Raw genomic sequence first — 18354 nt, 5'->3', positions numbered from 1 at the left:
AACTTCGTGACTGATGTCTTGTGGATATATTGAAGCAACATCTCATCATTTTCCATCCTCATGATTCCTTACATTTTGTGAAGTGCACCAGTCCCTCCAGCAGCAAAGCACCCACACAACATGATGCTGCCACCCCCGTGCTTCACGGTTGGGATGGTGTTGTTCGGCTTGCAAGCCTCCCCCTTTTTCCTCCAAACATAACAATGGCCAAACAGTTCTATTTTTGTTTCATAAGTCCAGAGGACATTTCTCCAAAAAGTATGATCTTTGTCCTCATGTGCAGTTACAAACCATAGTCTGGCTTTTTTATGGCGGTTTTGGAGCAGTAGCTTCTTCCTTGCTGAGTGAGCGGCCTTTCAGGTTATGTGAATATAGGACTCGTTTTACTGTGGATATAGATACTTTTGTACGTATTTCCTCCAGCATCTTCACAAGGTCGTTTGCTGTTGTTCAGGGATTGATTTGCACTTTTCGCATCAAAGTACGTTCATCTCTAGGAGACAGAACGCGTCTCCTTCCTGAGCGGTATGACGGCTGCGTGGTCCCATGGTGTTTATACTTACATACTATTGTTTGTACAGATGAACGTGGTACTTTCAGGCGTTTGGAAATTGCTCCCAAGGATCACCCAGACTTATGGAGGTCTATAATTTTTTCCGAGGTCTTGGCTGATTTCTTTTGATTTTCCCATGATGTCAAGCAAAGAGGCAGAGTTTGAAGGTAGGCCTTGAAATACATCCACAGGTACACCCCCAATTGACTCAAATTATGTCAATTAACCTATCAGAAGCCATGACATCATTTTCTGGCATTTTTTGTTGGAAAAAGTACTTGTGTAATGCACTAAGTTGATGTCCTAACCGACTTGCCAGAACTATAGTTTGTTAACAACAAATTTGTGGAGTGGTTGAAAAACGAATTTTAATGACTCCAACCTAAGTGTATGTAAACTTCCAACTTTAACTGTATGTGTTGCCATCCTAGTATCACGCACTACTCATGAAGCAAATTTAGAACATTTATTATTAAAAAACATAAAATACTGTCAAATACCGTCAATTAAAAAAAAAAAATCTGCGATATAATATTTGCTCATATCGCCCAGCCCTACATGGACATATGTACGCGTGACTGTGTGTGTGAGTGTGATGTATGTGATCAGTTGCAGTATGTCTGTGTCCCTGCAGAGCTGGAAGGCAACGAGAGGTGGCTGCAGACTCTACTTCACGGATTACGTAGGTTCACACCCCGCCCCACCCCAATCTATCCCTAACTCATACCCCTTTGCCCAACACACACCTAGCTATATTCACTTCCTCAGTGGGATTGTGTGTGTAACACTATTAGAAGGTTTGGCAGTGTGTGTGCTGTGGCAGTGTGGAGCAGCGTTGCTGTGTGGCTGACTGCGCAGACGCTGCCTGGCTGCACTCCTTGCTATGATGATGATGATGATGATAGTAATGATGATGATGAGGAGAAGGAGCATAAAAAGCTAGCGCTGACAATGGGATGGTTCTCAGCTTCCAGAAAGATAACAATTACCCCCCATCCCTTACCGTTTGTGTGTGTTTTTGTCCCGCCTTGCAGATAAGTCCCGGGCCTTCTCTCCTCATGGTGACCCTAAGAAGCAGCCGGTGGGGCCAGAGGACCTGAGGGCCACTACCCTGGGCCGGCCCATCATGTCCCCCTACCCAATGTCCCATCGAGACATGGCCAAGCTCAGCCACGACCAGCACCTACTCCACTATAACTCCTGTGAGTCCCACTTACGGCTGTGACGGTGACCACAGTCAAATTCCACGTGGCCGTTTAGTTGTGGTAACTAGGCTTCTCCAAGCTCTGATGCTGCTGTTGGTCATTAGTGGCCTCCCAAATGTGCTAATCCCTGGTACCCAGCACCCTAATCTATGGATTTCACTTGACTGGGCAGGGATTGAGCCAGGCCCAGCCAATCAGAATTTGTTTTTTTGTTTTTTTTCACAAACGGGCTTTATTACAGACATAAATACTCCTCAGTTTCATCAGCTGTCTGGTTAGCTGGTCTCAGATGATCCTGCAGGTGAAGAAGCCAGATGTGGAAGTCCTGCGCTGGCGTGTTTACACCCGGTCTGCAGTTCTGACACCGGTTGGACGTATAGCCAAATTCTCAAAAATGACATTGGAGGCGCCTTAGGATAGAAAATGAACATTCAATTCTCTGGCAACAGCTGTGGTGGACATTCCTGCAGTCAGCATGCCGATTGCACGCTCCCTCAAAACAGACATGTGGCTTTGTGTTGTGCGACAAAACTGCACATTTTAGAGTGGCCTTTTATTGTCCCCAGCCCAATGTGCTCCTGTGTAATGGTCATGCTGTTTAATCAGCTTCTTGATATGCACACCTGTCATGTGGATGGATTCTCTTGGCAAAGGCGAAATGCTCACTAACAGGAATGTAAACAATTTTGTGCACAACATTTGAGAGAAATAAGCTTTTTGGACAATTTCTGGGATCTTTTATTTCAGCTCATGAAACATGGGACCAACACTTTACATGTTGTGTTTGTGTTTTTGTTCAGTTTAGATTTATTTATCAACTTTCCTAATATTAAGCACATTGTTTTGCTTTACAGCGGGAGTATAGCGTACCTGGCAGGCATGAAAATAAACCACGGGAAAAGCGTCCTCCATTCACTATTTATGTGGTTAGATGACATCTATTTTTTACCCTAGTGACCCTGTTCTGAGACAAGTGCATGATAATGATAATCCATTCTAAATCAAAACTAATTTCACACACACACTGCTGTTCAAAAGTTTGGGTTCACTTAGAAATGTCCTTGTTTTTGAAAGATAAGCACATTTTTTGTCCATTTAAAATAACATCAAATTGATCAGAAATACAGTGTAGACATTGTTAATGTTGTAAATGACTATTGTAGTTGGAAACGGGTGATGTTTAATGGAATAGCTACATAGGCGTACAGAGGCCCATTATCATCAACCATCACTCCTGTGTTCCAGTGGCATGTTTCGTTAGCTATTTTTTATTTCACCTTTATTTAACACGGTAGGCCAGTTGACAACAAGTTCTTATTTACAACTGCGACCTGGCCAAGATAAAGCAAAGCAGTGCGACAAAAACAACACCACGGAGTTACACATGAACAAACATACAGTCAATAACACAAAAGAAAAGAAAATTACAGTGTGTGCAATTGTAGAAGATTAGGGAGGTAAGGCAATAAATATGTCATAGAGGTGAAATAATTACAATTTAGCATTAACACTGGAGTGATGTGCAGATGAGGTGCAAGTAGAGATACTGGGGTGCAAAAGAGCAAGAAGATAAATAACAATATGGAGATGAGGTATATGCTTGTGCAATTTACAGATTGGCTGTGTACAGGTATATTGATTGGTAAACTGCTCAGACAGCTGATGCTTAAAGTTAGTGAGGGAGATATACGTCTCCAGCCAGTGATTTTTGCAATTTGTTCCAGTCATTGGCAGCAGAGAACTGGAAGGAAAGGTGGCCAAAGGAAGTGTTTGCTTTGGGGATGACCAGTGAAATATACCTGCTGGAGTGTGTGCTATGGGTGGGTGTTGCTATGGTGACCAGTGAGCTGAGATAAGGTGGGGCTTTACCTAACAAAGACTTATAGATGACCTGGAGCCAGTGGGTTTGGCGACGAATATGTAGCGAGGTCGCAGTGGTGGGTAGTATATAGGGCTTTGGTGACAACTTATGGCACTGTGATAGACTACATCCAATTTGCTGAGTAGAGTGTTGGAGGCTATTTTGTAAATGACATCGCCGAAGTCAAGGATCGGTAGGATAGTCACTTTTACGAGGGTATGTTTGGCAGCATGAGTGAAGGAGGCTTTGTTGCGAAATAGGAATTTTGGATTGAAGATGCTTAATGTGAGTCTGGAAGGAGAATTTTACAGTCTAACCAGACACCTAGGTATTTGTAGTTGTCCACATATTCTAAGTTGGGCGGCCGGGTGTGGGCAGCAATTGGTTGAAGAGCATGCATTTAGTTTTACTAGCATTTAAAAAACAGTTGGAGGCCACGGAAGGAGTGTTGTATGGCATTGAAGCTTGTTTGGAGGTTTGTTAACACAGTGTCCAAAGAAGGGCCAGATGTATACAGAATGATGTCGTCTGCATAGAGGTGGATCAGAGAATCACCAGCAGCAAGAGCGACATCATTGATATATACAGAGAAAAGAGTCGGCCCGAGAATTGAACCCTGTGGCACCCCCATAGAGACCGCCAGAGGTCCGGACAACAGGCCCTCCGATTTGACACACTGAACTCTATCTGAGAAGTAGTTGGTGAACCAGACGAGGCAGTCATTTGAGAAACCTAGGCTATTGAGTCTGCCGATAAGAATGCGGTGATTGATAGAGTCAAAAGCCCTGGCGAGGTCAATGAAGACGGCTGCACAGTACTGTCTTTTATCGATGGCAGTTATGATATCGTTCGGGACCTTGAGTGTGGCTGAGGTGCACCCATGACCAGCTCGGAAACCAGATTGCATAGTGGAGAAGGTACGGTGGGATTTGGAATTGTTGGTGATCTGTTTGATAACTTGGCTTTCAAAGATTTTAGGAAGGCTGGGCAGGATGGATATACAGTTGAAGTCGGAAGTTTGCATACACCTTAGCCAAATACACTGCTCAAAAAAATAAAGGGAACACTTAAACAACACAATGTAACTCCAAGTCAATCACACTTCTGTGAAATCAAACTGTCCACTTAGGAAGCAACACTGATTGACAATAAATTTCACATGCTGTTGTGCAAATGGAATAGACAACAGGTGGAAATTATAGGCAATTAGCAAGACACCCCCAATAAAGGAGTGGTTCTGCAGGTAGTGACCACAGACCACTTCTCAGTTCCTATGCTTCCTGGCTGATGTTTTGGTCACTTTTGAATGCTGGCGGTGCTTTCACTCTAGTGGTAGCATGAGACGGAGTCTACAACCCACACAAGCGGCTCAGGTAGTGCAGCTCATCCAGGATGGAACATCAATGCGAGCTGTGGCAAGAAGGTTTGCTGTGTCTGTCAGCGTAGTGTCCAGAGCATGGAGGCGCTACCAGGAGACAGGCCAGTACATCAGGAGACGTGGAGGAGGCCATAGGAGGGCAACAACCTAGCAGCAGGACCGCTACCTCCGCCTTTGTGCAAGGAGGAGCAGGAGGAGCACTGCCAGAGCCCTGCAAAATGACCTCTAGCAGGCCACAAATGTGCATGTGTCTGCTCAAACGGTCAGAAACAGACTCCATGAGGGTGATATAAGGGCCCGACGTCCACAGGTGGGGGTTGTACTTACAGCCCAACACCGTGCAGGACGTTTGGCATTTGCCAGAGAACACCAAGATTGGCAAATTAGCCACTGGCGCCCTGTGCTCTTCACCGATGAAAGCAGGTTCACACTGAGCACGTGACAGATGTGACAGAGTCTGGAGACGCCGTGGAGAACGTTCTGCTACCTGCAACATCCTCCAGCATGACCAGTTTGGCGGTGGGTCAGTCATGGTGTGGGGTGGGGTGGCATTTCTTTGGGGGGCAGCACAGCTCTCAATGTGCTTGCCAGAGGTAGCCTGACTGCCATTAGGTACCGAGATGAGATCCTCAGACCCCTTGTGAGACCATATGCTGGTGCGGTTGGCCCTGGGTTCCTCCTAATGCAAGACAATGCTAGACCTCATGTGGCTGGAGTGTGTCAGCAGTTCCTGCACGAGGAAGGCATTGATGCTATGGACTGGCCCGCCCGTTCCCCAGACCTGAATCCAATTGAGCACATCTAGTTGGCGGATGCTTTAGTCCAGGTCTGGGAGGAGATCCCTCAGGAGACCATCCACCACCTCATCAGGAGCATGCCCAAGCGTTGTAGGGAGGTCAAACAGGCACGTGGAGGCCACACACACTACTGAGCCTCATTTTGACTTGTTTTAAGGGCATTACATCAAAGTTGGATCAGCCTGTAGTGTGGTTTTCCACTCATTTTGAGTGTGACTCCAAATCCAGACCTCCATAGGTTGATAAATTTGATTTCCATTGATAATTTCTGTGTGATTTTGTTGTCAGCACATTCAACTATGTAAAGAAGAAAGTATTTACTAAGAATATTTCATTCATTCAGATCTAGGATGTGTTATTTTAGTGTTCAATTTATTTTTTGGAGCAGTGTACATTTAAAATCAGATTTTCACATTTAATCCTAGTAAAGATTCCCTGTCTTAGGTTAGTTAAGATCACCACTTTATTTTAAGAATTTGAAATGTCAGAATAATAGTAGAGAGAATGATTTATTTCAGCTATTATTTCTTTCATTACATTCCCAGTGGGTCAGAAGTTTAATTAGTATTTGGTAGCGTTGCCTTTAAATAATTTAACTTGGGTCAAATGTTTTGGGTAGCCTTCCACAAGCTTCCCACAATAAGTTGGGTGAATTTTGGCCCATTCTTCCTGACAAAGCTGATGTATCTGAGTCATGTTTGTAGGCCTCCTTGCTCGCACATTCTTTTTCAGTGCTGCCCACAAATTTTCTATGGGATGAGGTCAGTGCTTTGTGATGGCCACTCCATTACCTTGACTTTGTTGTCCATTTTCAACAACTTTGGAAGTATGCTTGGGGTCATTGTCCATTTGGAAGACTAATTTAACTTCCTGGTTGATGTCTTGAGATGTTGCTTATTCACATAATTTTCCATCCTCATGACGCCATCTATTTTGTAAAGTGCACCAGTTCCTCCTGCAGCAAAGCACCCCCACAACATGATGTTGCCACCCCAGTGCTTCACGGTTGGGATGGTGTTCGGCTTGCAAACCACCCCATTTTTGTTTAGGGATTGATTTGCACTTTGGACCAAAGTACGCTCATCTCTAGGAGACAACGTGTCTCCTTCCTGAGCGGTATGACGGCTGCGTGGTCTCATGGGGTTTATACTTGCGTACTATCGTTTGTATAGATGAACGTGGTACCTTCAGGTGTTCGGAAATTGCTCCCAAGGATGAACCAGACTTGTGGAGGTCTACAATTTTTTTCTGAGGTCTTGGCTGATTTCTTTTGATTTTCCCGTGATGTCAAGCAGACACACTGCATTTGAAGGTAGGCTTTGAAATACATCCACAGTTACACCTCCAGTTGACTGAAATGATGTAAATTAGAAGCTTCTAAAGCCATGACATAATTTTATGGGATTTGCACAAAGTAGATGTCCTAACCCACTTGCCACAACTCTAGTTTGTTAACAAGAAATGAAAGCGAGTTTAAATGACACCAACCTAAGCGTATGTAGACTTCTGACTTCAACTGTAGGTCTATACCAGTTTGTGTCTCGAGTGTATCCCCATTTGAAGAGGGGGATGACAGCGGCAGCTTTCCAATCTTTGGGTATCTCAGACGATACGAAATAGAAGTTGATCAGGCTAGTAATAGGGGTTGCATCAATTTTGGCGGATAATTTTAGAAAGAGAGGGTCCAGATTATCTAGACCAGCTGATTTGTAAGGATCCAGATTCTGCAGCTCTTTCAGAACATCAGCTGTCTGGATTTGGGTAAAGGACAAGCCGGGGGGGGGTCTTGGGCAGGTTTCTTTAGGGGGTGCAGAGCTGTCGGACGGGCTAGGGGTAGCCAGGTGGAAAGCATGGCCAGCCGTAGAAAAGTGCTTCTTGAAATGAACGATTAGCGTAGATTTATCGGTGGTGTTTCCTTGCCTCAGTGCAGTGGGCAGGTGGGAGGAGGTGCTCTTATTCTCCATGGACTTTACAGTGTCCCAGAACCTTTTGGAATTAGTGCTACAATATGCAAATTTCTGTTTGAAAAAGCTAGCCATAGCTTTCTTAAGTGACTGTGTGTATTGGTTCCTACCTCCCTTGAAAAGTTCACATTGCGCGGGCTATTCGATGCTAATGCACATTGCCAAAGGATGTTTTTGTGCTGGTCAAGTCTGGGGTGAACCAAGGGCTATATCTGTTCTTAGTTCTACATTTTCTGAATGGGGCATGCTTATTTAAGATGATGAGGAAAGCACTTTTAAAGAGCAACCAGGCATCCTCTACTAACGGATGTGGTCAATATCCTTCCAGGATACCTGGGCCAGGACGATTAGAAAGGCCTGCTCGCTGAAGTGTTTTAGAGAGTGTTTGACAGTCATGAGGAGTGGTCTTTGACCGCGGACCCTTTACGGGCGCAATCAATGAGGCAGTGATCACTGAGATCCTGGTTGAAGACAGCAGAGGTGTATTTAGAGGGCAAGTTGGTCTGGAGGGTACCTGTTGTTACGGATTTAGGGTTGTACCTGGTAGGTTCCTTGATCATTTGTGTGAGATTGAAGGCATCTCGCTTCGATTGTAGGATGGCCGGGATGTTAATCATATCCCAGTTTAGGTCACCTAACAGTACGAACTCTGAAGATAGATGGGGGCAATTAAAACACATATGGTGTCCAGGGCACAGCTGGGGGCTGAGGGGGGTCTATAACAAGCGGCAATGGTGAGAGACTTGTTTCTGGAAAGTTGGATTGTTAAAAGTAGAAGCTGAATTGTTTGGGCACAGACCTGGATAGCATGACAGAACTCTGCAGTAGATTGCAACTCCGCCCCCTATGGCAGTTCTATCTTGTCGGAAAATGTTGTAGTTGGGGATGGAAATTTCAGGATTTTGGTGGCCTTCCTAAGCCAGGACATCAGGGTTGGCGGAGTATGGTGAAGCAATGAATATAACAAACTTAGGGAGGAGGATTCTGATGTTAACATGCATGAAACTAAGGCTTTTACGGTTACGGAAGTCAACAAATGAGAGCGCCTGGGGAATGGGAGTGGTGCTGGGGGCTGCAGGGCCTGGGTTAACCTCTACATCACCAGAGGAACAGAGGAGGAGTAGGATAAGGGTACGACTGAAGGCTATAAGAACTGGTCGTCTAGGGCGTTCGGAACAGAGAGTAAAAGGAGCAGAATTCTGGGCGTGGAAGAATAGATTTGAGGCATAATGTACAGACAAGGGTATGGTAGGATGTGAGTACAGTGGAGGGAAACCTAGGCATTGAGTGATGATGAGAGAGGTTTTGTCTCTAGAGGAACCAGTTAAGCCAGGTGAGGTCACCGCATGTGTGTGGGGTGGGACAAAAAGGCTATCTAAGGCATATTGGGCAGGGCTGGGGGGCTCTACAGTGAAATAAGACAACAATCACTAACCATAACTGCAATAGACAAGGCATATTGACATTAAGGAGAGGCATGTGTAGCCGAGTGATCATAGGGTCCAATGAGTAGCAATATAGGTGAGTCAGGGAGCCGATTCAGTAGTCTCTACTACGCAAGGTGAGCTGGAGACACGGCGATTCAGACTGCTAGCGGACCGGGGCTTGCAGATAGGCCTTCGGTGACATCGCAACAGATGACCCTATTGAAACCACTTCGGACGAATACGTTGGTAGACCAGTCGTGATGGATCGGCAGTGCTCCGTATCGGCAGTAAAGGGTCCATGCCAATTGGCAAAGTAGGTATTGTAGCCCAAGAATTGGCTGGTGGACCTCCTTGGCTTGCAGGGAGATGGGCCTAGCTCGAGTCAAACCGGTTCCTTCTTTTGGGACGTAGACGTTATCCAGGAGTAGCCACTCGGATTGCAGCTAGCTAGCTGCGATGATCCGGTGGAGAGGTTCAGGGCTTGCAGTCGGAATCCGGAGATGTGGTAGAGAAACAGCAGTCTGATATGCTCTAGGTTGATATCGCACTGTGCAGACTGGCAGTTATTGACCGAGCTTAGGCTTACTGGTGTCCGAGTTAACAGTGAAGACTAACTGACTGCTAGTTAGCTGGCTAGCTTCTGATGGGAGTTCCGGAGAGTATATTCAGTCCGTAGATGGAAAGTGAGATAAAATATATACGAAATAAAAGCGAGGTAAGCAAAACATTTACGGGACGGGAAAAGACAAAACACACGTCCGACTGCTACGCCATCTTGGAACCAAGTTTATAATTTTAAAATGCTAATTGATCATTATAAAACCCTTTTGCAATTATGTTAGCACAGCTGCAAACTGTTGTCCTGATTAAAGAAGCAATAAAACTGTCATTTTAGACTAGTTCAGTATCAGGGGCATCAGTACTGATGAGTTCGATTACAAGCTCAAAATGCCAGAAACAACAACAATTTCTTCTGAAACTCATCAATCTATTCTTGTTCTGAGAAAGGAAGGCTATTCCATGCGAGAAATTGCCAAGAAACTGAAATCTCGTACAACGCTGCATACTGCTCCCTTCACAGAACAGCGCAAACTGGCTCTAAAAAGAGGAGTGGGAGGCCCTGGTGCAGAACTGAGCAAGAGGACAAGTACATTAGTGTCGAGTTTGAGAAACAGACACCTCACAAGTCCTCAACTGGCAGCTTCATTAAATAGTACCATCAAAACACCAGTCTCAACGTCAACAATGAAGGCGACTCCAGGATGCTGGCCTTCTTGTGACAAAACTCACACTCATTCTTATGTTTAATAAATCTATTGTATAGTGTGTGTGTGTGTGGCAGGCTTACAATGATGGCAAAAAAACAACATTTGAGAGTGCGAGAGGGGGTACACAGCTGGAGGTTGAATGTTTGAAGGGGTACGGGACTATAAAAAGTTTGGGAACCACTGGCCTAGCCCATAGGCTTATATGTTTTGATAAGGTTTGTATCACAACTAAAGTGGCCAAAATGTATTACAGTTAAGCACGTTAATCCGCTTTACGACCAGTGTAGAGCCTAACTGGCATACATAGGTGGCGTGTGAAGATAATTTTCACCGTAAAAATGCAACTTTTATAATAAAGAATTACATGCATAATCGCGTTTGCGGTCACTTTGGATAACAGTGTTTCGCTTGATTGATTGATTGATTGATTGATTGCATTTTGGAACATTCACGCTTATAGCCTTTCTGCACAAATGTCAAGAAATAGAAATATCCTTATAGTTTATCAATATTTTAAGATTAACGTTCTGATCGTTTGCATTAGCCACAGGTTTTTTTGATGCTAGTGGTTGTATTAATTTGTTATCTATCGCATCCCACAAGGTAGCCTAGCCTAGTGGCAGGTAGCCTAGTGGTTAGAGCGTTGGGCCAGTAACCGAAAGGTGGATCGAATTCCAGAGCTGACGAGGACGTTTTTCCCCTGAGCAAGGCAGTTAACCCAGTGTTCCCCGGGCGCCGAAGACATGGATGTCGATTAAGGCATCCCCCCCGCACCTCTCTGATTCAGAGGGGTTGGGTAAAATGTGGGCGACACATTTCAGTTGAAGGCATTCAGTTGACCTGGTATCACCCTTTCCCAACTGTCCCAGAGTATGTTTGAATATTTATTTCTTGCACAGAAAGACAAGTTGACCAATTGAATAGGTAAACTTTTGTACTATGATGGATTGACATAGGCTATAGCTTTTGCTGTTTGTAAGGCTTACTCATCTTGTTGGCTGACAAAGTTCTGTAGGCCAATATGCGCCTCGGAATTCGATAAGAAGGATCCGCGCAGTTGCGTCCCCGATGTGTCTGTCTCACTTGTAGCCTACTTCTTAGCTGAGATGCCTGTGAGAATGACCCGATCACGTGACAGGTGTTGGCTAATAAGAATTGAGATATCTGAGAGCCATGTGAGTTAGAAGTGCTCTGACTGTCCACTGTCCCACTACAACCCCTCTCTATTCCCCAGACCTTCCCTACCTTACTATTATTCCCTCTCGTCAAACCCTCATCCTCCCTATTCCCATCGGCAGACCCTCACACCTCCCTATTCCCATCGGCAGACCCCTCACCCCTCCCTATTCCCATCGTCATACCCTCACCCCTCCCTATTCCCATCGTCATACCCTCACCCCTCCCTATTCCCATCGTCATACCCTCACCCCTCCCTTTCCCATCGTCATACCCACCCTCCCTCATCTCCTCCCTTTTCCCATCGTCATACCCTCACCCCTCCCTTTTCCCATCGTCATACCCTCACCCCTCCCTATTCCAGTTCAAGTCTCATCTCCCATTTCATTGTTATGCCTCCTTGCTCTGTGCTATTCTTAGCCAACCCTACTTTGCTTCCCTAAACTGCCATGTCTATATTTTTAAAGTATATTTCTGTCTTTGCTCTCAGCTTTCCAGCAGGCTGGCCACTCTGGGCCCCCTGGTCTGCAGCAGGATGGTGCCAGATTGGCAGCGGTGCTCCCCCTCCATATGCCAGAGCCACCCCCTCTCATCTCCTCCAACAAGCCAGGGGGGTCTATCACACAGGTATAGGACACTACGAGAGAGAGAGAGAGAGAGAGAGAGAGCCATGGCACCCATTATTTGTTGAGTTATTGTGAAAGTGAATTGAGTTTTGCCGTTCACCAGGCTCACTGTTGTTGTGTGGTTCGCAGGGCACCCCAGTGCAGCTGCATAGCCCGGCTCATGGGATGGACCATGGGAAGATGCCCCCTGTACAGATGGGTTTGTCCTGGATGGATCAGAGGAAAGTGGGTGAGTCCAAGTGTCTGGAGTGGGTGCAGCACTCCCAGCCTTGGTTTGCTGGTGAGTTGCCTTCTTCTTACCCTAACCTTCAATTGTAGATTTTGGGTGTCCTGGGCTTTCTCCATTGACACTCTCTCTACTCTCTGCTCTTGTCTCACTCTGTCCCTCTCTGACTCACACACACACACCAGGTCCCTACCCGGTGGTGAAGCAGGAGCAGCTGTCTCCACGGTGCCCGTCATCCCTGGCAGAGAACCTGTCCACGCAGGGGATGCCCCATGACGCCAATGCTGGACGTGGTGAGTTCATAACTAGATACATTCCACATCCCTTGATGTTGGGCATCAAGTGTACACTGCTCTCTGCTTATACTGATTCTCTTCTCGGTTATTGGTACATTAACAGATGTCTATGCCAATATAAAGCCCTGACTCTGCTCCTGGATGTGTTGAATTTGCAGGGTCTTTGCCAGCAGTGCAGGGGGGCAGCATCACAAAGGGCATCCCAGGGACCAGAGTGCACCAGGACTCCCCCATCTCCTACCGGGGAGGCTCCATCACCCAGGTAAGAGCAACACACTGATCACAACACTACAATGTGCTTCTGCTTACTGTGCCTTATTCATTATCATGACTTTATCAGCTTTGACCTAAAAGTCTCACCGGACTGTTTGTATGCCTCCAAATGAAACGAGGACAACGACATAGACGTGTTGAGAGGTCATGACCCCAGGCTGGAAGGCTAGTCAGGCTCAGTTAGTGTTCAGGCAAGGCAGGGTAAAGGCTGGGGCTGCAGGCAGGCAGGATCTCCCTGCTAATCCTGCCTGGTGTGACATGATCGTGGCTCTGACTGCTCCCTGTCGCCCTAGCAACAGGTACACACTGTACCACGTCTGTTCTCTACTTTATTTATCTGTTTATTCTCCACTCACTAAGCCCCATCAATGATATGCACAGTCCTCAGCCTGCTGTAATATCTGCCTCGGGCCAACTGGCCTTGAAATGGGGTGATGTTATATATGCCCAGATAGATAACTGAGGGAAAGGTGAGAGAGATGTAATCAGAGCGAGTGGGGAAGTTAGCCTGCTCCTTCTTTGTTTGTTTAGCTGACTGCTAGGCAGAGCGAAAGTGTGTGTATGTGTGCGCGTGTACAGTTAAGGCTTTGTTGTATCAGGTGCGTCTCTCGCATCTCCCTTGATAAAGTTGAATGCTGAGGGGTAGATGCCCTGGCCCCTGACCTACACTACACCCCCCCCCCCCCCTTCTTTGGAAAGATCTGTAATCAACGGACAGGAAATGTGATCTAGGGCAACACATGTCCCTCTTCACCCCCTCCCTCCTCCCACACTCCATATCAGTCTCCAATGACAGCCTTGTGTGCTCTCGATCAGCCTCCCAGCAGGCTTACATAAACACTCAGCGGCAATGGCGGACATATGACTCACAGCAAAGTGTGCCAGAGATATGACAGAAAGCCCCGACCAAACCCGCTGCTGCCATTTTGTCACCTCGTGTTAGCACTGCAGAGTCTGTGGGGCGTATTATCTGAGACACAAATTGTATTCTTATGTGACTATGTGGGATCAGTGCATGATGTACATTCCGTATGATCTTACTCACCAGAGCTATCTCAATGAAAAATTACATTCTGGAAAAATATACAGGACCAGTCAAAAGTTTGGGGACACTTTCATTATTTGTACTATTTTCTACATTGTAGAGTAAGACAACAAAACTATGAAATAACACATGGAATCATATAGTAACAAAACAAATCCAAATCCAAATATATTTTATATTTGAGATTCTTCAAAGTAGTCACCCTTTGCCTTAAACAGCTTTGCACACTCTGCGTTCACTCAACCAACTTCATGAGGTTGTCATTTGGAATGAATTTCAATTAACAGATGTGCCTTGTTAAAAGTTTGTGGAATTTCTTTCCTTAATGTGTTTGAGCCAATCAGTTGTGTTCAATCAATCAATCAATCAAATGTATTTATAAAGCCCTTCTTTCATCAGCTGATGTCACGAAGTGCTGTACAGAAACCCAACCTAAAACCCCAAACAGCAAGTAATGCAGGTGTAGAAGGTAGAGGTGGTATATTTGGTAAAAGACCAAGTCCATATTAATGCAAGAACTAAGCATAGAAAACGACACTCCAGTTTTACTTTAAGACATGAAGGTCAGTCAATCCGGAGAATTTCAAGTACTTTGAAAGTTTCTTCAAGTACTTCACAAAAACCATCAAGCGCTATGATGAAACTGGCTCTCATAAGGATCGCCACGGGAAAGGAAGACCCAGAGTTACCTCTGCTGCAGAGGATAAGTTCATTAGAGTTAACTACACCTCAGATTGCAGCCCAAATAAATGCTTCACAGAGTTCAAATAACAGACACATCTCAACATCAACTGTTCAGAGGAGACTGCGTGAATTAGACTTCCATGGTCGAATTGCTACAAAGAAACCACTACTAAAGGACACCATTAAGAAGAAGAGACTTGCTTGGGCCAAGAAACACGAGCAATGAACATTCGACCGGTGGAAATCTGTTTTTTGCTTTGAGTCCAAATGTGAGATTTTTGGTTCCAACCAGTGTCTTTGTGAGACACAGAGTAGCTGAACGGATGATCTCCGCATGTGTGGTTCCCACCGTGAGTTATGGAGGAAGAGGTGTGATGGTGTGCGGGTGCTTTGCTGGTGGCACTGTCTGTGATTTATTTAGAATTCAAGGAACACTTAACCAGCATGGCAACTAAAGTATTCTGCAGTGATACGCCATCCCATCTGGTCCGCGCTTAGTGGGACTATCATTTGTTTTTCGACAGGACAATGACCCAACACAGGCTGTGTAAGGGCTGCATGAGATTACCTGGTTTCTACAATCACCCAACCTCAACCCAATTGAGATCATCTGGGATGAGTTGGACTGCAGAGTGAAGGAAAAGCAGCCAAAAAGTGCTCAGCATATATGGGAACTCCTTCAAGACTGTTGGAAAAGCATCCCAGGTGAAGCTGGTTGAGAATATGCCAAGAAAGTGCAAAGCTGTCATCAAGGCAAAGTGTGGCTACTTTGAAGAATCTCAAGTATAAAATATATTTTGATTTGTTTAAAACTTTTTTGGTTCCTACATGATTCCATATGTGTTATTTCATAGTTTTTATGTCTTTACTATTCTACAATGTAGAAAAAAATAAGAAAAAAATAAAGAAAAACCTTTGAATGAGTAGGTGTGTCCAAACTTTTGACTGGTACTGTACATCTTACAACAACGACTAATGAAATCTGTGAAACTGATGTCCTCTATCTTTTGAGATGATTGAGTGTTGTTCCTATGTCTGTCCCACTCCCTCCACAGGGCACCCCGGCAGATGTGCTGTACAAGGGGACCATAACCCGTCTGATCACAGAGGATAGCCCCAGCAGAGCAGAGAGGGAGCGGGATGAGCTCCTGTCCAAAGGACACGTGGTCTATGAGGGCATCAGTGGACACATCCTCACCTATGACCGTCAGTACTCTAACCCTCTAGAAATGCTGTGCTACTTCACTTACTTACAATGCCTTCAGGAAGTATTCGTACCCCTTGACTTATTACACATTTTGTTGTTACAGCCTGAATTTTAAATGTATTGTTTTTCCTCATCCATCTACACACAATACCCCATAATGACTAAGGGAAAACGTGTTTTTAGACATTTTTGCAAGTTTATTGAAAATGACGTTTCAAATTTACATACAGTGCATTGGGAAAGTATTCATACCCCTTCACTTTTCCCACATTTTGTTAAATAATAGCCGTAGGCCGGACGAAGTTGAATTACTGTTTAACGGATGCCCCGCCTTACTTTTCTCCACACCTCACAAAAAAACTAATCAGATGTGTCATGTTTTGGGCAATATATGCAGCTTTGTTAATAACACACTGTCCGCTCTCCCTTGATGCTTTCCCAAGTTGATGCGCAACAGACCAATCAGCCTCAGATCATGTTTGAGCCTCGGATTGGACATTGAAACACACGCTCACACCTGCAAGTGACGTGCAGATGTTTCATTTCTCTCTCATGCCGTCATGGCTGAAGCCAGCGCAAATTCCTACTATTTATCTGTCCAGGTTAAATGTGGGACGCCCCTTGTTATAAACAAACAGTCTGTTAAATTCATGGTTCATGCATCATTTTCAGATCTATTAGAAGCGATTAATATACGAAACAACAATGTCATTGAACCAATTCACTGGCCATGCAAGCTGATACTATTTTGGACGGCCAAATTGAAGTCAAAATGATTGAAATCAAAGTGTGTCAGCTGTATGGTGATTTGCAATTCATAACTTACATTTTGCCGGTACTATCAGTAGTTGTAGGCCAACCGATAACACCAAGATGGAATGCGTTTAAAGTGATGATGTGTCGCCAAGAATAGCTAGCATGTCCAGCAAAGTACATGGCCAGTGGCACGCGCACACTTCGTGCAGATCAGCAGCTCCACAATGACGTGATCGACTCTCCAAGGTGAGGGCTTTTCGTGGCAGCCAGACGAGACCGTCAGAGGATGCGGTGAGCAAAGTTACTGGGCTGGAATTTAGTCAAGCTTGCTGATGCTTCTAATTGTGCATGTTACAAACACATTTTTATATTTTGATGATGATAGGCTATACTCAAGGCTGGATTTATATATTTTTTCCAATGCTTCATTAATTTGGCAGACCTAACCTCTTTCGACAAGGCCTAGTCCTTGAGAGGTCTAATCATATTTGTATGAATAATTTAACACTTATAGGCTATAGAGATGCATTCAGGTAATTAATTAATTTTTATACATCAACATTTTATACAAGTTGTACTTCCCATTGTGTTTCATTTATCATGGTTATAACAACATTGTAACATCTTTCTTTTTAAGAAACATAGTGTAGGTTTTCGCATGGAATAAGTAACTCTTGAAGCTCACATTAGGCCTAGAGCCTGCACAAGTGCCCCCTAGGGCAATGTGGTAAAGTTCTGTTATTCCTTATCACTTAATGTTTATTTAATTTGTAGTTATTTGCTCGATCACGCCACTTTTCTGGGGGAAAATATGTTAAACAGTGAATCAATTTTGCCTGGCCTTATCCTAAAATTGATTAAATTATATTTTCCCCCTTCATCAGTCTACACACAATACCCTATGAAAAAGCAAAAACAGTTTTTTAGGAATTTTAGCAAATGGATAACAAAACAAAAACTGAAATATCAAATTTACGTAAGTATTCAGACCCTTTACTCAGTACTTTGTTGAAGCACCTTTGGGAGCGATTACAGCCTCAAGTCTTCTAGGGTATGACGATACAAGTTTGGCACTCCTTTATTTGGGGAGTTTCTCGTGTTTTTCTCTGCAGATCCTCTCATGTTCTGTCAGGTTGGATGTGGAGCATCGCTGCACAGCTATTTTCAGGTCTCTCCAGAGAGAGGTCTCTCCAGGTTGAATGGGTTCAAGTCGGGGCTCTGGTTGGGCAACTCAAGGACATTCAGAGACTTGTCCCGAAGCCACTCCTGCGTTGTCTTGGGTGTGTACTTAGGGTTGTTGTCCGGTTGAAAGGTGAACGTTCATTCCAGTCTGAAGACCTGAACACTCTGGAGCAGGTTTTCATCAAGGATTTGTCTGCACTTTGCTAGGTTCATCTTTCCCGGCTAGTCTTTCAGTCCCTGCCACTGAAAAAAGATCAACACAGCATGATGCCATCACCACCATGCTTCACTTCACTGTAGGGATGGTTTTGGGTAGGTGCCTGGTTTCCTCCAGATGTGACGCTTGGCATTCAGGCCAAAATGTTCAATCTTGGAATCATCAGACCAGAGAATCTTGTTTCTCATGTTCTGAAAGTTCTTTAGGTTTGGC

General features: G+C 44.8%; 1 protein-coding gene across 1 annotated transcript in view; it reads left to right on the top strand.

The window, feature by feature from the left end:
- Positions 1 to 18354, top strand: part of LOC135540392 (nuclear receptor corepressor 2-like) — a 183427-nt gene that overhangs the window by 147280 nt on the left and 17793 nt on the right. Inside the window, 7 exon segments of the mRNA XM_064967013.1 lie at positions 1188 to 1235; positions 1588 to 1755; positions 12120 to 12256; positions 12385 to 12535; positions 12667 to 12774; positions 12936 to 13039; positions 15835 to 15985. Of these exon segments, the coding sequence (XP_064823085.1) occupies positions 1188 to 1235; positions 1588 to 1755; positions 12120 to 12256; positions 12385 to 12535; positions 12667 to 12774; positions 12936 to 13039; positions 15835 to 15985 (867 nt within the window).

Source organism: Oncorhynchus masou, chromosome 1, assembly GCF_036934945.1.
Source record: "Oncorhynchus masou masou isolate Uvic2021 chromosome 1, UVic_Omas_1.1, whole genome shotgun sequence".
In the NCBI taxonomy this organism is placed as follows: domain Eukaryota; kingdom Metazoa; phylum Chordata; class Actinopteri; order Salmoniformes; family Salmonidae; genus Oncorhynchus; species Oncorhynchus masou.
Note: the sequence above shows the minus strand (reverse complement) of the source record. Positions and strands in the feature narration are given on the sequence as shown.